Below are 23,339 nucleotides of genomic sequence, written 5' to 3'. Positions count from 1 at the left end.
CACGCTACTGGTTTGTGCACTGGACCCAGTCTGGACAGTGGAGCCTTCTGTGGAGCTATGCACCACAGATGTTGATGCAACTGGGGCTGGGCTCGAGGACGAAGAGCTTGAGGTGGAGGACGAGGTGGAGGAGGATGGCTTCACTACAATTGTGACCACACTGGTTGTGGAGGCTACTGTGTCAGCTTGCGTGGTCGTGGCTCCTGCTGTTGCAAGAGTTGACCCCTCTGGAGGGCCTTCTGTCACTGGAGGAGATGTGGCCGTGGTGGCTGAGCTTGCAGAGAGTGGTGCAGTTGTTTCTGTCCCTGCAGATGATGCTGCGGTGGTTGAGGCTACCTCAGATGCTACCCTAGGCGTGCTTGTCATGCTACTGCTTTGTGCACTGGACCCAGTCTGGACAGTGGAGCCTTCTGTGGAGCTACGCACCACAGATGTTGATGCAACTGGGGCTGGGCTCGAGGACGAAGAGCTTGAGGTGGAGGACGAGGTGGAGGAGGATGGCTTCACTGCAGTTGTGACCACACTGGTTGTGGAGGCTACTGTGTCAGCTTGCGTGGTCGTGGCTCCTGCTGTTGCAAGAGTTGACCCCTCTGGAGGGCCTGATGTCACTGGAGGAGATGTGGCCGTGGTGGCTGAGCTTGCAGAGAGTGGTGCAGTTGTTTCTGTCCCTGCAGATGATGCTGCGGTGGTTGAGGCTACCTCAGATGCTACCCTAGGCGTGCTTGTCACGCTACTGGTTTGTGCACTGGACCCAGTCTGGACAGTGGAGCCTTCTGTGGAGCTACGCACCACAGATGTTGACGCAACTGGGGCTGGGGTCGAGGATGAAGAGCTTGAGGTGGAGGAGGATGGCTTCACTGCAGTTGTGACCACACTGGTTGTGGAGGCTACTGTGTCAGCTTGCGTGGTCGTGGTTCCTGCTGTTGCAAGAGTTGACCCCTCTGGAGGGCCTGATGTCACTGGAGGAGATGTGGCCGTGGTGGCTGAGCTTGCAGAGAGTGGTGCAGTTGTTTCTGTCCCTGCAGATGATGCTGCGGTGGTTGAGGCTACCTCAGATGCTACCCTAGGCGTGCTTGTCATGCTACTGCTTTGTGCACTGGACCCAGTCTGGACAGTGGAGCCTTCTGTGGAGCTACGCACCACAGATGTTGATGCAACTGGGGCTGGGGTGGAGGACGAAGAGCTTGAGGTGGAGGACGAGGTGGAGGAGGATGGCTTCACTGCAGTTGTGACCACACTGGTTGTGGAGGCTACTGTGTCAGCTTGCGTGGTCGTGGCTCCTGCTGTTGCAAGAGTTGACCCCTCTGGAGGGCCTGATGTCACTGGAGGAGATGTGGCCGTGGTGGCTGAGCTTGCAGAGAGTGGTGCAGTTGTTTCTGTCCCTGCAGATGATGCTGCGGTGGTTGAGGCTACCTCAGATGCTACCCTAGGCGTGCTTGTCACGCTACTGGTTTGTGCACTGGACCCAGTCTGGACAGTGGAGCCTTCTGTGGAGCTACGCACCACAGATGTTGACGCAACTGGGGCTGGGCTCGAGGATGAAGAGCTTGAGGTGGAGGAGGATGGCTTCACTGCAGTTGTGACCACACTGGTTGTGGAGGCTACTGTGTCAGCTTGCGTGGTCGTGGCTCCTGCTGTTGCAAGAGTTGACCCCTCTGGAGGGCCTGATGTCACTGGAGGAGATGTGGCCGTGGTGGCTGAGCTTGCAGAGAGTGGTGCAGTTGTTTCTGTCCCTGCAGATGATGCTGCGGTGGTTGAGGCTACCTCAGATGCTACCCTAGGCGTGCTTGTCACGCTACTGGTTTGTGCACTGGACCCAGATTCGACAGTGGAGTCTTCTGTGGAGCTACGCACCACAGATGTTGACGAAACTGGGGCTGGGCTCGAGGACGAAGAGCTTGAGGTGGAGGACGAGGTGGAGGAGGATGGCTTCACTGCAGTTGTGACCACACTGGTTGTGGAGGCTACTGTGTCAGCTTGCGTGGTCGTGGCTCCTGCTGTTGCAAGAGTTGACCCCTCTGGAGGGCCTGATGTCACTGGAGGAGATGTGGCCATGGTGGCTGAGCTTGCAGAGAGTGGTGCAGTTGTTTCTGTCCCTGCAGATGATGCTGCGGTGGTTGAGGCTACCTCAGATGCTACCCTAGGCGTGCTTGTCACGCTACTGGTTTGTGCACTGGACCCAGTCTGGACAGTGGAGCCTTCTGTGGAGCTACGCACCACAGATGTTGACGCAACTGGGGCTGGGCTCGAGGATGAAGAGCTTGAGGTGGAGGAGGATGGCTTCACTGCAGTTGTGACCACACTGGTGGTGGAGGCTACTGTGTCAGCTTGCGTGGTCGTGGCTCCTGCTGTTGCAAGAGTTGACCCCTCTGGAGGGCCTGATGTCACTGGAGGAGATGTGGCTGTGGTGGCTGAGCTTGCAGAGAGTGGTGCAGTTGTTTCTGTCCCTGCAGATGATGCTGCGGTGGTTGAGGCTACCTCAGATGCTACCCTAGGCGTGCTTGTCACGCTACTGGTTTGTGCACTGGACCCAGTCTGGACAGTGGAGCCTTCTGTGGAGCTACGCACCACAGATGTTGATGCAACTGGGGCTGGGGTGGAGGACGAAGAGCTTGAGGTGGAGGACGAGGTGGAGGAGGATGGCTTCACTGCAGTTGTGACCACACTGGTTGTGGAGGCTACTGTGTCAGCTTGCGTGGTCGTGGCTCCTGCTGTTGCAAGAGTTGACCCCTCTGGAGGGCCTGATGTCACTGGAGGAGATGTGGCCGTGGTTGCTGAGCTTGCAGAGAGTGGTGCAGTTGTTTCTGTCCCTGCAGATGATGCTGCGGTGGTTGAGGCTACCTCAGATGCTACCCTAGGCGTGCTTGTCACGCTACTGGTTTGTGCACTGGACCCAGTCTGGACAGTGGAGCCTTCTGTGGAGCTACGCACCACAGATGTTGACGCAACTGGGGCTGGGCTCGAGGATGAAGAGCTTGAGGTGGAGGAGGATGGCTTCACTGCAGTTGTGACCACACTGGTTGTGGAGGCTACTGTGTCAGCTTGCGTGGTCGTGGTTCCTGCTGTTGCAAGAGTTGACCCCTCTGGAGGGCCTGATGTCACTGGAGGAGATGTGGCCGTGGTGGCTGAGCTTGCAGAGAGTGGTGCAGTTGTTTCTGTCCCTGCAGATGATGCTGCGGTGGTTGAGGCTACCTCAGATGCTACCCTAGGCGTGCTTGTCACGCTACTGGTTTGTGCACTGGACCCAGTCTGGACAGTGGAGCCTTCTGTGGAGCTATGCACCACAGATGTTGATGCAACTGGGGCTGGGCTCGAGGACGAAGAGCTTGAGGTGGAGGACGAGGTGGAGGAGGATGGCTTCACTACAATTGTGACCACACTGGTTGTGGAGGCTACTGTGTCAGCTTGCGTGGTCGTGGCTCCTGCTGTTGCAAGAGTTGACCCCTCTGGAGGGCCTTCTGTCACTGGAGGAGATGTGGCCGTGGTGGCTGAGCTTGCAGAGAGTGGTGCAGTTGTTTCTGTCCCTGCAGATGATGCTGCGGTGGTTGAGGCTACCTCAGATGCTACCCTAGGCGTGCTTGTCATGCTACTGGTTTGTGCACTGGACCCAGTCTGGACAGTGGAGCCTTCTGTGGAGCTACGCACCACAGATGTTGATGCAACTGGGGCTGGGCTCGAGGACGAAGAGCTTGAGGTGGAGGACGAGGTGGAGGAGGATGGCTTCACTGCAGTTGTGACCACACTGGTTGTGGAGGCTACTGTGTCAGCTTGCGTGGTCGTGGCTCCTGCTGTTGCAAGAGTTGACCCCTCTGGAGGGCCTGATGTCACTGGAGGAGATGTGGCCGTGGTGGCTGAGCTTGCAGAGAGTGGTGCAGTTGTTTCTGTCCCTGCAGATGATGCTGCGGTGGTTGAGGCTACCTCAGATGCTACCCTAGGCGTGCTTGTCACGCTACTGGTTTGTGCACTGGACCCAGTCTGGACAGTGGAGCCTTCTGTGGAGCTACGCACCACAGATGTTGACGCAACTGGGGCTGGGGTCGAGGATGAAGAGCTTGAGGTGGAGGAGGATGGCTTCACTGCAGTTGTGACCACACTGGTTGTGGAGGCTACTGTGTCAGCTTGCGTGGTCGTGGTTCCTGCTGTTGCAAGAGTTGACCCCTCTGGAGGGCCTGATGTCACTGGAGGAGATGTGGCCGTGGTGGCTGAGCTTGCAGAGAGTGGTGCAGTTGTTTCTGTCCCTGCAGATGATGCTGCGGTGGTTGAGGCTACCTCAGATGCTACCCTAGGCGTGCTTGTCATGCTACTGCTTTGTGCACTGGACCCAGTCTGGACAGTGGAGCCTTCTGTGGAGCTACGCACCACAGATGTTGATGCAACTGGGGCTGGGGTGGAGGACGAAGAGCTTGAGGTGGAGGACGAGGTGGAGGAGGATGGCTTCACTGCAGTTGTGACCACACTGGTTGTGGAGGCTACTGTGTCAGCTTGCGTGGTCGTGGCTCCTGCTGTTGCAAGAGTTGACCCCTCTGGAGGGCCTGATGTCACTGGAGGAGATGTGGCCGTGGTGGCTGAGCTTGCAGAGAGTGGTGCAGTTGTTTCTGTCCCTGCAGATGATGCTGCGGTGGTTGAGGCTACCTCAGATGCTACCCTAGGCGTGCTTGTCACGCTACTGGTTTGTGCACTGGACCCAGTCTGGACAGTGGAGCCTTCTGTGGAGCTACGCACCACAGATGTTGACGCAACTGGGGCTGGGGTCGAGGATGAAGAGCTTGAGGTGGAGGAGGATGGCTTCACTGCAGTTGTGACCACACTGGTTGTGGAGGCTACTGTGTCAGCTTGCGTGGTCGTGGCTCCTGCTGTTGCAAGAGTTGACCCCTCTGGAGGGCCTGATGTCACTGGAGGAGATGTGGCCGTGGTGGCTGAGCTTGCAGAGAGTGGTGCAGTTGTTTCTGTCCCTGCAGATGATGCTGCGGTGGTTGAGGCTACCTCAGATGCTACCCTAGGCGTGCTTGTCACGCTGCTGGTTTGTGCACTGGACCCAGTCTGGACAGTGGAGCCTTCTGTGGAGCTACGCACCACAGATGTTGATGCAACTGGGGCTGGGCTCGAGGACGAAGAGCTTGAGGTGGAGGACGAGGTGGAGGAGGATGGCTTCACTGCAGTTGTGACCACACTGGTTGTGGAGGCTACTGTGTCAGCTTGCGTGGTCGTGGCTCCTGCTGTTGCAAGAGTTGACCCCTCTGGAGGGCCTGATGTCACTGGAGGAGATGTGGCCGTGGTGGCTGAGCTTGCAGAGAGTGGTGCAGTTGTTTCTGTCCCTGCAGATGATGCTGCGGTGGTTGAGGCTACCTCAGATGCTACCCTAGGCGTGCTTGTCACGCTACTGGTTTGTGCACTGGACCCAGTCTGGACAGTGGAGCCTTCTGTGGAGCTACGCACCACAGATGTTGACGCAACTGGGGCTGGGGTCGAGGATGAAGAGCTTGAGGTGGAGGAGGATGGCTTCACTGCAGTTGTGACCACACTGGTGGTGGAGGCTACTGTGTCAGCTTGCGTGGTCGTGGCTCCTGCTGTTGCAAGAGTTGACCCCTCTGGAGGGCCTGATGTCACTGGAGGAGATGTGGCCGTGGTGGCTGAGCTTGCAGAGAGTGGTGCAGTTGTTTCTGTCCCTGCAGATGATGCTGCGGTGGTTGAGGCTACCTCAGATGCTACCCTAGGCGTGCTTGTCACGCTACTGGTTTGTGCACTGGACCCAGTCTGGACAGTGGAGCCTTCTGTGGAGTTACGCACCACAGATGTTGACACAACTGGGGCTGGGGTCGAGGACGAAGAGCTTGAGGTGGAGGACGAGGTGGAGGAGGATGGCTTCACTGCAGTTGTGACCACACTGGTTGTGGAGGTTACTGTGTCAGCTTGCGTGGTCGTGGCTTCTGCTGTTGCAAGAGTTGACCCCTCTGGAGGGCCTGATGTCACTGGAGGAGATGTGGCCGTGGTGGCTGAGCTTGCAGAGAGTGGTGCAGTTGTTTCTGTCCCTGCAGATGATGCTGCGGTAGTTGAGGCTACCTCAGATGCTACCCTAGGCGTGCTTGTCACGCTACTGCTTTGTGCACTGGACCCAGTCTGGACAGTGGAGCCTTCTGTGGAGCTACGCACCACAGATGTTGATGCAACTGGGGCTGGGGTGGAGGACGAAGAGCTTGAGGTGGAGGACGAGGTGGAGGAGGATGGCTTCACTGCAGTTGTGACCACACTGGTTGTGGAGGCTACAGTGTCAGCTTGCGTGGTCGTGGCTCCTGCTGTTGCAAGAGTTGAACCCTCTGGAGGGCCTGATGTCACTGGAGGAGATGTGGCCGTGGTGGCTGAGCTTGCAGAGAGTGGTGCAGTTGTTTCTGTCCCTGCAGATGATGCTGCGGTGGTTGAGGCTATCTCAGATGCTACCCTAGGCGTGCTTGTCATGCTACTGGTTTGTGCACTGGACCCAGTCTGGACAGTGGAGCCTTCTGTGGAGCTACGCACCACAGATGTTGACGCAACTGGGGCTGGGGTCGAGGATGAAGAGCTTGAGGTGGAGGACGAGGTGGAGGAGGATGGCTTCACTGCAGTTGTGACCACACTGGTTGTGGAGGCTACTGTGTCAGCTTGCGTGGTCGTGGCTCCTGCTGTTGCAAGAGTTGACCCCTCTGGTGGGCCTGATGTCACTGGAGGAGATGTGGCCGTGGTGGCTGAGCTTGCAGAGAGTGGTGCAGTTGTTTCTGTCCCTGCAGATGATGCTGCGGTGGTTGAGGCTACCTCAGATGCTACCCTAGGCGTGCTTGTCACGCTACTGCTTTGTGCACTGGACCCAGTCTGGACAGTGGAGCCTTCTGTGGAGCTATGCACCACAGATGTTGACGCAACTGGGGCTGGGCTCGAGGATGAAGAGCTTGAGGTGGAGGAGGATGGCTTCACTGCAGTTGTGACCACACTGGTTGTGGAGGCTACTGTGTCAGCTTGCGTGGTCGTGGCTCCTGCTGTTGCAAGAGTTGACCCCTCTGGAGGGCCTGATGTCACTGGAGGAGATGTGGCCGTGGTGGCTGAGCTTGCAGAGAGTGGTGCAGTTGTTTCTGTCCCTGCAGATGATGCTGCGGTGGTTGAGGCTACCTCAGATGCTACCCTAGGCGTGCTTGTCACGCTACTGGTTTGTGCACTGGACCCAGTCTGGACAGTGGAGCCTTCTGTGGAGCTACGCACCACAGATGTTGACACAACTGGGGCTGGGCTCGAGGATGAAGAGCTTGAGGTGGAGGACGAGGTGGAGGAGGATGGCTTCACTGCAGTTGTGACCACACTGGTTGTGGAGGCTACTGTGTCAGCTTGCGTGGTCGTGGCTCCTGCTGTTGCAAGAGTTGACCCCTCTGGAGGGCCTGATGTCACTGGAGGAGATGTGGCAGTGGTTGCTGAGCTTGCAGAGAGTGGTGCAGTTGTTTCTGTCCCTGCAGATGATGCTGCGGTGGTTGAGGCTACCTCAGATGCTACCCTAGGCGTGCTTGTCACGCTACTGCTTTGTGCACTGGACCCAGTCTGGACAGTGGAGCCTTCTGTGGAGCTACGCACCACAGATGTTGACGCAACTGGGGCTGGGGTCGAGGATGAAGAGGTTGAGGTGGAGGAGGATGGCTTCACTGCAGTTGTGACCACACTGGTTGTGGAGGCTACTGTGTCAGCTTGCGTGGTCGTGGCTCCTGCTGTTGCAAGAGTTGACCCCTCTGGAGGGCCTGATGTCACTGGAGGAGATGTGGCCGTGGTGGCTGAGCTTGCAGAGAGTGGTGCAGTTGTTTCTGTCCCTGCAGATGATGCTGCGGTGGTTGAGGCTACCTCAGATGCTACCCTAGGCGTGCTTGTCACGCTACTGGTTTGTGCACTGGACCCAGACTCGACAGTGGAGTCTTCTGTGGAGCTACGCACCACAGATGTTGACGAAACTGGGGCTGGGCTCGAGGACGAAGAGCTTGAGGTGGAGGACGGGGTGGAGGAGGATGGCTTCACTGCAGTTGTGACCACACTGGTTGTGGAGGCTACAGTGTCAGCTTGCGTGGTCGTGGCTCCTGCTGTTGCAAGAGTTGAACCCTCTGGAGGGCCTGATGTCACTGGAGGAGATGTGGCCGTGGTGGCTGAGCTTGCAGAGAGTGGTGCAGTTGTTTCTGTCCCTGCAGATGATGCTGCGGTGGTTGAGGCTATCTCAGATGCTACCCTAGGCGTGCTTGTCATGCTACTGGTTTGTGCACTGGACCCAGTCTGGACAGTGGAGCCTTCTGTGGAGCTACGCACCACAGATGTTGACGCAACTGGGGCTGGGGTCGAGGATGAAGAGCTTGAGGTGGAGGACGAGGTGGAGGAGGATGGCTTCACTGCAGTTGTGACCACACTGGTTGTGGAGGCTACTGTGTCAGCTTGCGTGGTCGTGGCTCCTGCTGTTGCAAGAGTTGACCCCTCTGGTGGGCCTGATGTCACTGGAGGAGATGTGGCCGTGGTGGCTGAGCTTGCAGAGAGTGGTGCAGTTGTTTCTGTCCCTGCAGATGATGCTGCGGTGGTTGAGGCTACCTCAGATGCTACCCTAGGCGTGCTTGTCACGCTACTGCTTTGTGCACTGGACCCAGTCTGGACAGTGGAGCCTTCTGTGGAGCTATGCACCACAGATGTTGACGCAACTGGGGCTGGGGTCGAGGATGAAGAGCTTGAGGTGGAGGAGGATGGCTTCACTGCAGTTGTGACCACACTGGTTGTGGAGGCTACTGTGTCAGCTTGCGTGGTCGTGGCTCCTGCTGTTGCAAGAGTTGACCCCTCTGGAGGGCCTGATGTCACTGGAGGAGATGTGGCCGTGGTGGCTGAGCTTGCAGAGAGTGGTGCAGTTGTTTCTGTCCCTGCAGATGATGCTGCGGTGGTTGAGGCTACCTCAGATGCTACCCTAGGCGTGCTTGTCACGCTACTGGTTTGTGCACTGGACCCAGTCTGGACAGTGGAGCCTTCTGTGGAGCTACGCACCACAGATGTTGACACAACTGGGGCTGGGCTCGAGGATGAAGAGCTTGAGGTGGAGGACGAGGTGGAGGAGGATGGCTTCACTGCAGTTGTGACCACACTGGTTGTGGAGGCTACTGTGTCAGCTTGCGTGGTCGTGGCTCCTGCTGTTGCAAGAGTTGACCCCTCTGGAGGGCCTGATGTCACTGGAGGAGATGTGGCAGTGGTTGCTGAGCTTGCAGAGAGTGGTGCAGTTGTTTCTGTCCCTGCAGATGATGCTGCGGTGGTTGAGGCTACCTCAGATGCTACCCTAGGCGTGCTTGTCACGCTACTGGTTTGTGCACTGGACCCAGTCTGGACAGTGGAGCCTTCTGTGGAGCTACGCACCACAGATGTTGACGCAACTGGGGCTGGGGTCGAGGATGAAGAGGTTGAGGTGGAGGAGGATGGCTTCACTGCAGTTGTGACCACACTGGTTGTGGAGGCTACTGTGTCAGCTTGCGTGGTCGTGGCTCCTGCTGTTGCAAGAGTTGACCCCTCTGGAGGGCCTGATGTCACTGGAGGAGATGTGGCCGTGGTGGCTGAGCTTGCAGAGAGTGGTGCAGTTGTTTCTGTCCCTGCAGATGATGCTGCGGTGGTTGAGGCTACCTCAGATGCTACCCTAGGCGTGCTTGTCACGCTACTGGTTTGTGCACTGGACCCAGACTCGACAGTGGAGTCTTCTGTGGAGCTACGCACCACAGATGTTGACGAAACTGGGGCTGGGCTCGAGGACGAAGAGCTTGAGGTGGAGGACGAGGTGGAGGAGGATGGCTTCACTGCAGTTGTGACCACACTGGTTGTGGAGGCTACTGTGTCAGCTTGCGTGGTCGTGGCTCCTGCTGTTGCAAGAGTTGACCCCTCTGGAGGGCCTGATGTCACTGGAGGAGATGTGGCCATGGTGGCTGAGCTTGCAGAGAGTGGTGCAGTTGTTTCTGTCCCTGCAGATGATGCTGCGGTGGTTGAGGCTACCTCAGATGCTACCCTAGGCGTGCTTGTCACGCTACTGGTTTGTGCACTGGACCCAGTCTGGACAGTGGAGCCTTCTGTGGAGCTACGCACCACAGATGTTGACGCAACTGGGGCTGGGCTCGAGGATGAAGAGCTTGAGGTGGAGGAGGATGGCTTCACTGCAGTTGTGACCACACTGGTTGTGGAGGCTACTGTGTCAGCTTGCGTGGTCGTGGCTCCTGCTGTTGCAAGAGTTGACCCCTCTGGAGGGCCTGATGTCACTGGAGGAGATGTGGCTGTGGTGGCTGAGCTTGCAGAGAGTGGTGCAGTTGTTTCTGTCCCTGCAGATGATGCTGCGGTGGTTGAGGCTACCTCAGATGCTACCCTAGGCGTGCTTGTCACGCTACTGGTTTGTGCACTGGACCCAGTCTGGACAGTGGAGCCTTCTGTGGAGCTACGCACCACAGATGTTGATGCAACTGGGGCTGGGCTCGAGGACGAAGAGCTTGAGGTGGAGGACGAGGTGGAGGAGGATGGCTTCACTGCAGTTGTGACCACACTGGTTGTGGAGGCTACTGTGTCAGCTTGCGTGGTCGTGGCTCCTGCTGTTGCAAGAGTTGACCCCTCTGGAGGGCCTGATGTCACTAGAGGAGATGTGGCCGTGGTTGCTGAGCTTGCAGAGAGTGGTGCAGTTGTTTCTGTCCCTGCAGATGATGCTGCGGTGGTTGAGGCTACCTCAGATGCTACCCTAGGTGTGCTTGTCACGCTACTGGTTTGTGCACTGGACCCAGTCTGGACAGTGGAGCCTTCTGTGGAGCTACGCACCACAGATGTTGACGCAACTGGGGCTGGGGTCGAGGATGAAGAGGTTGAGGTGGAGGAGGATGGCTTCACTGCAGTTGTGACCACACTGGTTGTGGAGGCTACTGTGTCAGCTTGCGTGGTCGTGGCTCCTGCTGTTGCAAGAGTTGACCCCTCTGGAGGGCCTGATGTCACTGGAGGAGATGTGGCCGTGGTGGCTGAGCTTGCAGAGAGTGGTGCAGTTGTTTCTGTCCCTGCAGATGATGCTGCGGTGGTTGAGGCTACCTCAGATGCTACCCTAGGCGTGCTTGTCACGCTACTGCTTTGTGCACTGGACCCAGTCTGGACAGTGGAGCCTTCTGTGGAGCTATGCACCACAGATGTTGATGCAACTGGGGCTGGGCTCGAGGACGAAGAGCTTGAGGTGGAGGACGAGGTGGAGGAGGATGGCTTCACTACAATTGTGACCACACTGGTTGTGGAGGCTACTGTGTCAGCTTGCGTGGTCGTGGCTCCTGCTGTTGCAAGAGTTGACCCCTCTGGAGGGCCTTCTGTCACTTGAGGAGATGTGGCCGTGGTGGCTGAGCTTGCAGAGAGTGGTGCAGTTGTTTCTGTCCCTGCAGATGATGCTGCGGTGGTTGAGGCTACCTCAGATGCTACCCTAGGCGTGCTTGTCATGCTACTGCTTTGTGCACTGGACCCAGTCTGGACAGTGGAGCCTTCTGTGGAGCTACGCACCACAGATGTTGATGCAACTGGGGCTGGGCTCGAGGACGAAGAGCTTGAGGTGGAGGACGAGGTGGAGGAGGATGGCTTCACTGCAGTTGTGACCACACTGGTTGTGGAGGCTACTGTGTCAGCTTGCGTGGTCGTGGCTCCTGCTGTTGCAAGAGTTGACCCCTCTGGAGGGCCTGATGTCACTGGAGGAGATGTGGCCGTGGTGGCTGAGCTTGCAGAGAGTGGTGCAGTTGTTTCTGTCCCTGCAGATGATGCTGCGGTGGTTGAGGCTACCTCAGATGCTACCCTAGGCGTGCTTGTCACGCTACTGGTTTGTGCACTGGACCCAGTCTGGACAGTGGAGCCTTCTGTGGAGCTACGCACCACAGATGTTGACGCAACTGGGGCTGGGGTCGAGGATGAAGAGCTTGAGGTGGAGGAGGATGGCTTCACTGCAGTTGTGACCACACTGGTTGTGGAGGCTACTGTGTCAGCTTGCGTGGTCGTGGCTCCTGCTGTTGCAAGAGTTGACCCCTCTGGAGGGCCTGATGTCACTGGAGGAGATGTGGCCGTGGTGGCTGAGCTTGCAGAGAGTGGTGCAGTTGTTTCTGTCCCTGCAGATGATGCTGCGGTGGTTGAGGCTACCTCAGATGCTACCCTAGGCGTGCTTGTCATGCTACTGCTTTGTGCACTGGACCCAGTCTGGACAGTGGAGCCTTCTGTGGAGCTACGCACCACAGATGTTGATGCAACTGGGGCTGGGCTCGAGGACGAAGAGGTTGAGGTGGAGGACGAGGTGGAGGAGGATGGCTTCACTGCAGTTGTGACCACACTGGTTGTGGAGGCTACTGTGTCAGCTTGCGTGGTCGTGGCTCCTGCTGTTGCAAGAGTTGACCCCTCTGGAGGGCCTGATGTCACTGGAGGAGATGTGGCCGTGGTGGCTGAGCTTGCAGAGAGTGGTGCAGTTGTTTCTGTCCCTGCAGATGATGCTGCGGTGGTTGAGGCTACCTCAGATGCTACCCTAGGCGTGCTTGTCACGCTACTGGTTTGTGCACTGGACCCAGTCTGGAGAGTGGAGCCTTCTGTGGAGCTACGCACCACAGATGTTGACACAACTGGGGCTGGGGTCGAGGACGAAGAGCTTGAGGTGGAGGACGAGGTGGAGGAGGATGGTTTCACTGCAGTTGTGACCACACTGGTTGTGGAGGCTACTGTGTCAGCTTGCGTGGTCGTGGTTCCTGCTGTTGCAAGAGTTGACCCCTCTGGAGGGCCTGATGTCACTGGAGGAGATGTGGCCGTGGTTGCTGAGCTTGCAGAGAGTGGTGCAGTTGTTTCTGTCCCTGCAGATGATGCTGCGGTGGTTGAGGCTACCTCAGATGCTACCCTAGGCGTGCTTGTCACGCTACTGGTTTGTGCACTGGACCCAGTCTGGACAGTGGAGCCTTCTGTGGAGCTACGCACCACAGATGTTGATGCAACTGGGGCTGGGGTCGAGGATGAAGAGCTTGAGGTGGAGGAGGATGGCTTCACTGCAGTTGCGACCACACTGGTTGTGGAGGCTACTGTGTCAGCTTGCATGGTCGTGGTTCCTGCTGTTGCAAGAGTTGACCCCTCTGGAGGGCCTGATGTCACTGGAGGAGATGTGGCCGTGGTAGCTGAGCTTGCAGAGAGTGGTGCAGTTGTTTCTGTCCCTGCAGATGATGCTGCGGTGGTTGAGGCTACCTCAGATGCTACCCTAGGCGTGCTTGTCACGCTACTGGTTTGTGCACTGGACCCAGTCTGGACAGTGGAGCCTTCTGTGGAGCTACGCACCACAGATGTTGATGCAACTGGGGCTGGGGTGGAGGACGAAGAACTTGAGGTGGAGGACGAGGTGGAGGAGGATGGCTTCACTACAATTGTGACCACACTGGTTGTGGAGGCTACTGTGTCAGCTTGCGTGGTCGTGGCTCCTGCTGTTGCAACAGTTGACCCCTCTGGAGGGCCTGATGTCACTGGAGGAGATGTGGCCGTGGTGGCTGAGCTTGCAGAGAGTGGTGCAGTTGTTTCTGTCCCTGCAGATGATGCTGCGGTGGTTGAGGCTACCTCAGATGCTACCCTAGGCGTGCTTGTCATGCTACTGGTTTGTGCACTGGACCCAGTCTGGACAGTGGAGCCTTCTGTGGAGCTACGCACCACAGATGTTGATGCAACTGGGGCTGGGCTCGAGGATGAAGAGCTTGAGGTGGAGGAGGATGGCTTCACTGCAGTTGTGACCACACTGGTTGTGGAGGCTACTGTGTCAGCTTGGGTTATCGTGGCTCCTGCTGTTGCAAGAGTTGACCCCTCTGGAGGGCCTGATGTCACTGGAGGAGATGTGGCCGTGGTGGCTGAGCTTGCAGAGAGTGGTGCAGTTGTTTCTGTCCCTGCAGATGATGCTGCGGTGGTTGAGGCTACCTCAGATGCTACCCTAGGCGTGCTTGTCACGCTACTGCTTTGTGCACTGGACCCAGTCTGGACAGTGGAGCCTTCTGTGGAGCTACGCACCACAGATGTTGACGCAACTGGGGCTGGGGTCGAGGTCAAAGAGCTTGAGGTGGAGGAGGATGGCTTCACTACAGTTGTGACCACACTGGTTGTGGAGGCTACTGTGTCAGCTTGCATGGTCGTGGTTCCTGCTGTTGCAAGAGTTGACCCCTCTGGAGGGCCTGATGTCACTGGAGGAGATGTGGCCGTGGTGGCTGAGCTTGCAGAGAGTGGTGCAGTTGTTTCTGTCCCTGCAGATGATGCTGCGGTGGTTGAGGCTACCTCAGATGCTACCCTAGGCGTGCTTGTCACGCTACTGGTTTGTGCACTGGACCCAGTCTGGACAGTGGAGCCTTCTGTGGAGCTACGCACCACAGATGTTGATGCAACTGGGGCTGGGGTGGAGGACGAAGAGCTTGAGGTGGAGGACGAGGTGGAGGAGGATGGCTTCACTGCAATTGTGACCACACTGGTTGTGGAGGCTACTGTGTCAGCTTGCGTGGTCGTGGCTCCTGCTGTTGCAAGAGTTGACCCCTCTGGAGGGCCTGATGTCACTGGAGGAGATGTGGCCGTGGTGGCTGAGCTTGCAGAGAGTGGTGCAGTTGTTTCTGTCCCTGCAGATGATGCTGCGGTGGTTGAGGCTACCTCAGATGCTACCCTAGGCGTGCTTGTCACGCTACTGGTTTGTGCACTGGACCCAGTCTGGACAGTGGAGCCTTCTGTGGAGCTACGCACCACAGATGTTGATGCAACTGGGGCTGGGCTCGAGGACGAAGAGCTTGAGGTGGAGGACGAGATGGAGGAGGATGGCTTCATTGCAGTTGTGACCACACTGGTTGTGGAGGTTACTGTGTCAGCTTGCGTGGTCGTGGCTCCTGCTGTTGCAAGAGTTGACCCCTCTGGAGGGCCTGATGTCACTGGAGGAGATGTGGCCGTGGTGGCTGAGCTTGCAGAGAGTGGTGCAGTTGTTTCTGTCCCTGCAGATGATGCTGCGGTGGTTGAGGCTACCTCAGATGCTACCCTAGGCGTGCTTGTCACGCTACTGCTTTGTGCACTGGACCCAGTCTGGACAGTGGAGCCTTCTGTGGAGCTACGCACCACAGATGTTGACGCAACTGGGGCTGGGCTCGAGGATGAAGAGCTTGAGGTGGAGGAGGATGGCTTCACTGCAGTTGCGACCACACTGGTTGTGGAGGCTACTGTGTCAGCTTGCGTGGTCGTGGCTCCTGCTGTTGCAAGAGTTGACCCCTCTGGAGGGCCTGATGTCACTGGAGGAGATGTGGCCATGGTGGCTGAGCTTGCAGAGAGTGGTGCAGTTGTTTCTGTCCCTGCAGATGATGCTGCGGTGGTTGAGGCTACCTCAGATGCTACCCTAGGCGTGCTTGTCACGCTACTGGTTTGTGCACTGGACCCAGTCTGGACAGTGGAGCCTTCTGTGGAGTTACGCACCACAGATGTTGACACAACTGGGGCTGGGGTCGAGGATGAAGAGCTTGAGGTGGAGGACGAGGTGGAGTAGGATGGCTTCACTGCAGTTGTGACCACACTGGTTGTGGAGGCTACTGTGTCAGCTTGCGTGGTCGTGGCTCCTGCTGTTGCAAGAGTTGACCCCTCTGGAGGGCCTGATGTCACTGGAGGAGATGTGGCCGTGGTGGCTGAGCTTGCAGAGAGTGGTGCAGTTGTTTCTGTCCCTGCAGATGATGCTGCGGTGGTTGAGGCTACCTCAGATGCTACCCTAGGCGTGCTTGTCACGCTACTGGTTTGTGCACTGGACCCAGTCTGGACAGTGGAGCCTTCTGTGGAGCTACGCACCACAGATGTTGACGCAACTGGGGCTGGGGTCGAGGTCAAAGAGCTTGAGGTGGAGGAGGATGGCTTCACTGCAGTTGCGACCACACTGGTTGTGGAGGCTACTGTGTCAGCTTGCGTGGTCGTGGCTCCTGCTGTTGCAAGAGTTGACCCCTCTGGAGGGCCTGATGTCACTGGAGGAGATGTGGCCGTGGTGGCTGAGCTTGCAGAGAGTGGTGCAGTTGTTTCTGTCCCTGCAGATGATGCTGCGGTGGTTGAGGCTATCTCAGATGCTACCCTAGGCGTGCTTGTCATGCTACTGGTTTGTGCACTGGACCCAGTCTGGACAGTGGAGCCTTCTGTGGAGCTACGCACCACAGATGTTGATGCAACTGGGGCTGGGCTCGAGGACGAAGAGCTTGAGGTGGAGGACGAGGTGGAGGAGGATGGCTTCACTGCAGTTGTGACCACACTGGTTGTGGAGGCTACTGTGTCAGCTTGCGTGGTCATGGTTCCTGCTGTTGTAAGAGTTGACCCCTCTGGAGGGCCTGATGTCACTGGAGGAGATGTGGCCGTGGTGGCTGAGCTTGCAGAGAGTGGTGCAGTTGTTTCTGTCCCTGCAGATGATGCTGCGGTGGTTGAGGCTACCTCAGATGCTACCCTAGGCGTGCTTGTCACGCTACTGCTTTGTGCACTGGACCCAGTCTGGACAGTGGAGCCTTCTGTGGAGCTACGCACCACAGATGTTGACGCAACTGGGGCTGGGCTCGAGGATGAAGAGCTTGAGGTGGAGGACGAGGTGGAGGAGGATGGCTTCACTGCAGCTGTGACCACACTGGTTGTGGAGGCTACTGTGTCAGCTTGCATGGTCGTGGTTCCTGCTGTTGCAAGAGTTGACCCCTCTGGAGGGCCTGATGTCACTGGAGGAGATGTGGCCGTGGTGGCTGAGCTTGCAGAGAGTGGTGCAGTTGTTTCTGTCCCTGCAGATGATGCTGCGGTGGTTGAGGCTACCTCAGATGCTACCCTAGGCGTGCTTGTCACGCTACTGGTTTGTGCACTGGACCCAGTCTGGACAGTGGAGCCTTCTGTGGAGCTACGCACCACAGATGTTGACACAAATGGGGCTGGGGTTGAGGATGAAGAGCTTGAGGTGGAGGAGGATGGCTTCACTGCAGTTGTGACCACACTGGTTGTGGAGGCTACTGTGTCAGCTTGCGTGGTCGTGGCTCCTGCTGTTGCAAGAGTTGACCCCTCTGGAGGGCCTTCTGTCACTGGAGGAGATGTGGCCGTGGTGGCTGAGCTTGCAGAGAGTGGTGCAGTTGTTTCTGTCCCTGCAGATGATGCTGCGGTGGTTGAGGCTACCTCAGATGCTACCCTAGGCGTGCTTGTCACGCTACTGCTTTGTGCACTGGACCCAGTCTGGACAGTGGAGCCTTCTGTGGAGCTACGCAACACAGATGTTGACACAAATGGGGCTGGGGTTGAGGATGAAGAGCTTGAGGTGGAGGAGGATGGCTTCACTGCAGTTGTGACCACACTGGTTGTGGAGGCTACTGTGTCAGCTTGCGTGGTCGTGGCTCCTGCTGTTGCAAGAGTTGACCCCTCTGGAGGGCCTGATGTCACTGGAGGAGATGTGGCCGTGGTGGCTGAGCTTGCAGAGAGTGGTGCAGTTGTTTCTGTCCCTGCAGATGATGCTGCGGTGGTTGAGGCTACCTCAGATGCTACCCTAGGCGTGCTTGTCACGCTACTGGTTTGTGCACTGGACCCAGTCTGGACAGTGGAGCCTTCTGTGGAGCTACGCACCACAGATGTTGATGCAACTGGGGCTGGGCTCGAGGACGAAGAGCTTGAGGTGGAGGACGAGGTGGAGGAGGATGGCTTCACTGCAGTTGTGACCACACTGGTTGTGGAGGCTACTGTGTCAGCTTGCGTGGTCATGGTTCCTTCTGTTGCAAGAGTTGACCCCTCTGGAGGGCCTGATGTCACTGGAGGAGATGTGGCCATGGTGGCTGAGCTTGCAGAGAGTGGTGCAGTTGTTTCTGTCCCTGCAGATGATGCTGCGGTGGTTGAGGCTACCTCAGATGCTACCCTAGGCGTGCTTGTCACGCTACTGGTTTGTGCACTGGACCCAGTCTGGACAGTGGAGCCTTCTGTGGAGCTACGCACCACAGATGTTGACACAACTGGGGCTGGGCTCGAGGATGAAGAGCTTGAGGTGGAGGACAAGGTGGAGGAGGATGGCTTCACTGCAGTTGTGACCACACTGGTTGTGGAGGCTACTGTGTTAGCTTGCGTGGTCGTGGCTCCTGCTGTTGCAAGAGTTGACCCCTCTGGAGGGCCTGATGTCACTGGAGGAGATGTGGCCGTGGTGGCTGAGCTTGCAGAGAGTGGTGCAGTTGTTTCTGTCCCTGCAGATGATGCTGCGGTGGTTGAGGCTACCTCAGATGCTACCCTAGGCGTGCTTGTCACGCTACTGGTTTGTGCACTGGACCCAGTCTGGACAGTGGAGCCTTCTGTGGAGCTACGCACCACAGATGTTGATGCAACTGGGGCTGGGCTCGAGGACGAAGAGCTTGAGGTGGAGGACGAGGTGGAGGAGGATGGCTTCACTGCAGTTGTGACCACACTGGTTGTGGAGGCTACTGTGTCAGCTTGCGTGGTCGTGGTTCCTGCTGTTGCAAGAGTTGACAATTTGTCAAATGTTGTGTATCTTTCAAATAGCAGCAACAGGGGAAATGGTCTGTGACACTCAAGGCTATGATTTGTGCAAAGTAATCACTGTACAAAATATGGTTTTAATGCAAATATTTCAGACTTTTATTTTCACCGTGCTACACAGGCAAAAAGTCACTCTGTCATTTGATGTTATACTTTTACTTTGAAAGTAATTCGATAGGTTTATGAAAAAATATACTCTGAAGGAAATATAGCAGTGTGTGTTAAAAGGAAATGCTTTGTTTTTGCACAGAAAATGAGAAGATATAGTCTTGGCTTCTTTATCTTTTATATAAGCTGTAAAATTAAATAGTAAGCACACCTAGCACTTTCTGAGGTTCTCCTGGCTACTAATTCCACATTTTGTGAATTTTATACAGTCACACACACACTGTGGCTGGTGCGGTTGTGCAACAGGCTAAATCTCTGCTCTGAGGCACTAGCATCGTATATGAGCAGCAGTCCCTGTTCCAGCTGCTCCAATTCTGCTCCAGTTCTCTGCTTATGGCCTGCAAACACAGTGCAGGAGCTTCCAAGTCCTTGCTCCCAGCACCTGCCTGGGACAGTGGGAAGAAGCTTCTGGCTCAGGAATGAAAGTTACTAAATGTAAGACTATAATGGAAAAGAGTGAGTTTGATATAGAGGCAAAATGATGCTTCTAAGAATATCAAACTTATACAAAAAATGAATCAAGTTGAAATTCATGTTTCAGAGAAATGGGATCATTTTGTGTGAAAAGATGTCAAAACATGAGCTGAAATTTTAATACCAAAAGATAATGAGTAAGAGGTCCAACAACTTCATTTTGTATCATTTTCTCCAAAACATTTTCTGAAGACAGAAATTTTGTCCACTTCCTCTAAAGGTTCCATTGCAAAAGCATAGAAGTGTGAAAGGTTGGAGACTTTTCTGAAGCCCCCTGGTGCTTAAGCGTGGTTGGGGGTTAACAACAACCAGTGTGAGCACAGTGCACAGGAGACGAACACTGGGAAGTTTGTTAAACAGCAACAGGAAACAAGGTTTATTCAGAGACCTCCAGAAAACAAATAAATGAACAGAATATTTACGGGATTTTTACAACACCTCAATTTACTTTGCACTCCATTAGCCCAGTTTAAGTCGGAAAAGACAACTCCCTTGCTGTTGGTATTGAGCTTGCATTTTTTTTTCCCTAGGATGGAACACAGAATTTTTTGGTGTAGTCACTTTCTCCAAATCAGTAGCAACTTCCTAGCACTCTAGTTAAGACAGACAAGCTTTGAATTAGAGAATATGCTCTTTCTTTGCTGATGCTTCCTTTGGTTGTGGTTGCCCTACCCCCTGGTAAGCGCAGTTTAGAAATGAAAACACACAGAACAAATTAGAAACCAGAGTCAAAATGTCTGACTTGCAAATTAACTCCTGCTAATTTAGAAGTTAAAATCTAATATGCTATTTTTTACATTTACCTGTTTCCGTGCTTAACATCGCGGTAGTTGGTGTAGCAGAAACTGTTGGGAGAAAACAGCATTTATGAAAACACATCAGGACTAGGCTGAACCAGGCTGTGCTGGAAAATGTATTTGAAGAAATCAGTCAAGATTAAAAGTTCTGAAATTTTGACTAATGGGTGACAAGAACATTTCATTTGAAATATTGAAAGACATAATTTGTATTTTACCACAGGTTACTACTACTTATTACTACCACTCACCTAAATCTCAGAGAAACTTTATAAGACATATGTATAGAACAGCAAATGTAGTTCAGAACCCTGACCTGCCATCATTTCATTTAAACGATCAGTGATAATCAGAATTTAGATGTCATTTTACAGAAAATCACAAAACCTGGAATGCATTATCAAAAACGTAAGGTTCTGACAAACTCATAGGCAATACAATCTCTCCTTTCCTTTCATAGGGCAGGAAGGGGGGGCAACAGAAAGCATATTTATGCTGCCACTAAGTTCATGGTCCCAAACAAACCTTAACCAACACTTTTACCCACTGTCTTGGGTGGACACACAGGAAACATCCCTAGGGCACAGTGCAAACATGCGAGGTTACCCTTGTGTTCCAATCCCCAGCATGATCATGATAGTTAAATACTTATGTCCCGGCAGACGCTTCAACTTCTATTCCAACTGCTCATTCAATTATCTAAAATGTTAAGCTTCAGATGATATTTAACAATTTCAAATTACAAATACTTTTTGTATGTAATGTTGGTCTTCCTTACTTAATGCACAGGAATGTAATAATATGTCAGCATATTTCTTAGTAACTGTTAATTTTACTTTATAATTTTCCATTACTGGATTTACCACCATCTATTTTATGACAAACAAATATAAAACCTTAAAGGCTACTTGCTAAAAAAAAATAAAAATACACATTTAAAACATGATGTTTTTACCTGTAAATGTTGAATTGATAGTAGTAGTTTCTGAAATAATGATAAATTATTATTACTGCGAGGAATTTATGTTTTCAAAAACATTCTACATGTCAAGTTGATTACACGTAAACTACTGTTAACTTATTTAACTTTCTGAGATCCCTAATACAAAAAAGGAATACCTCTTGTGTCGATTTGAAGCTTAATTTTTTTAAGGTGTCAGTTGCCTAAGAGCAAGTCTTCGGTTATTTAATTTTTCCCATTTTAACTTTCCCCTTATTCTACCCCTTCAACAAAATATTTTTGACAGATGCAGCAGCCCCTTCCTTCCCAGATCCTACAGATAACCTAGGGGATCAATGGTATGACAGTCCCATGGGTGCTTGCTAGCAGGGCAGTGGTGGCATCTGCCTCCCAGGGACTCTCCATGAACCACCTCATGAGGAGGACTCCTGCCCAACCAGGTGGCATCGCAAAGCATTGATGCTGATTCTTGGCTGGTTGATGGTCCAGAAGGAACCCTGAATCCTGAGCTCCTCTTCCTCTGTCACCCAGCGTGACTTACCAGTGCACTCCAGCTTGCCGGCAATACAGTAGCTGGAAGTCAATGCAAACAGAACAAACAAGCATGAGATTGCAATGTTGACTCCCAATGACATACAGCTCCCACATTCAACACAACAAATGGTCTATAGTGAGAACGCCACAGAAGTTGAATTGGTTCCCTAGAAGCACACTATCAGTTCCCATGGCTGGTGTGGTGAGGGGCTGACTCTGATGACCGCACCAATCAGCTCTTGAGACCTGAATGGATGGACTCCAGGCAAACTGTGAAGCTTGTTCATGCACCATCAGTTTGCCACACGGTGCTATCTGATGGCCATGCTGCGCCACACTGACCACATCAGCCTGCTTCCAGGGACTGTCAGGAAGCTTGCAGATGGAGCCTCACACTCACAGAACTGAAACTAACTAGAAGCATTACCCTGAAATCACAAGATAACACTTGTACCCTACCTCCTGCAGTATTGACCATAATAAGCCATAGATAATTTGCTCCAATTTGAGTTTTCTAAAATACAAAATAACTAATATAATGGATGTAAAATTGAACCCAAAACTGTACTTTTCAGAAATGACTAGATCAAAAATCATACATATGCACACATACATTTACATATATACAATACTCAGACACACACATTCCCTCTTGCTCTCTCGCCTCTCTCATTCAAAACTCAGAAGGACTCATTGGAATATAAGCAGAAGGTACCATGTTCTTCCACAGTCATCCTGCACCACTCCGCCTGCTGGTATGACATCATTATAGAAGCAGCTGCAGTCAGACAAGGCGACACACTTCATGGTGTTTTCATCCAGATATGGAGCACTCTCTGGGCACTTAGCGTAGCATCCTGCATGCAAAAGGGACCCACAGTTCACCTCTGAACACTGAAATTCGTCACACTGCGTAACAAATGCACCGGGGTAAAGAACTGCATGACCCAAGTGCAGACTGTGATATTACACATGCCCTAAAGCATTTTTCAGTGACTTGCTACTTGGGTGATAAACACAAAGTGAACCTAAGACAGGCTTTGATAAATAATATTACTCTTAAAACCAGAATGACCCTCCCCAAAATTGACATTTGCATGGTCAATGAAGACACAGCCGAGTTAACAGACATGACTCGGAAAGCACACGTTACTGCCTCGCTTTCCTGCCACGTCTCTCTAAGACGCAGAGCACTGACTGTGCTGTTTGCAGGTAGGACGTGGCTACCTGGAGCAAGCCATGCTGCACCCTGCATTCGGAAACCTCTCTTGTCTGATTACACCGGCCAATGGGAAGCCCAAGGTTGACACTAAAGTCACAAAGTTCTTCTCTCCCCTATTGAGCAGACAACTGCTGTCCAGAGAAAAGTGTTTCTAAGGGGGTAAGATGAATGTTATAAGAAAAGAAACTAACCATTCATCAATTTATCAAGTGTAAGACATCGAACTGGGAGAAACCAATAACATTTTCCATTTTCAGAAGACCCATCTCAGCTGTACCCCTTTATGGATACTCTCGAAGTACCTCTCACCTTCTAAGAGTGCAGAGAACTTCTGGCCGATGACCTGATCTTTGCACGTCTTGGCTGTCACTGTGCCACAAGGCTCATAATGCCAGCTGCACTCCCCAGGCCCATTGTAATAGTCACAGTAGACGGCTGTCAGGGAATGACATCAGATCAGTTCACTCAGGAAGTCACATCTTAGACCTTCTCCTTCCAAAGCATTTTCTAAAATTCAGATTACATAAAATACAGACCTAGAATACCATTCTGTCTAGCTAAGATAACTTGGCCTTTTCCAAAGTTGCAAATCAGCCCAAAGGGTTCAGACAGGAGGCTGGGAGGAGGATCATGGCTCAGCAGAGCACTTCCTGTTGATAGCTCATGTCAG

The 23,339-nt window shown here is 54.0% G+C and overlaps 1 protein-coding gene across 1 annotated transcript in view; it reads right to left on the bottom strand.

Annotated features, from left to right (window-relative positions):
- The window catches only part of LOC131478104 (mucin-19-like), a 112,725-nt gene that overhangs the window by 46,752 nt on the left and 42,634 nt on the right, over nt 1-23,339 (bottom strand). Inside the window, exons 32-34 of the mRNA XM_058655702.1 lie at nt 22,979-23,104; nt 22,154-22,304; nt 21,351-21,486 (exon numbers count right to left, since the gene is read on the bottom strand). Of these exons, the coding sequence (XP_058511685.1) occupies nt 21,351-21,486; nt 22,154-22,304; nt 22,979-23,104 (413 nt within the window). The remainder of the gene's footprint in view (nt 1-21,350; nt 21,487-22,153; nt 22,305-22,978; nt 23,105-23,339) is intronic.

The sequence above is a fragment of the Ochotona princeps genome, chromosome 27 (genome assembly GCF_030435755.1).
Source record: "Ochotona princeps isolate mOchPri1 chromosome 27, mOchPri1.hap1, whole genome shotgun sequence".
In the NCBI taxonomy this organism is placed as follows: Eukaryota; Metazoa; Chordata; class Mammalia; order Lagomorpha; family Ochotonidae; genus Ochotona; species Ochotona princeps.
This window is presented reverse-complemented; position numbering and strand designations above follow the sequence as displayed.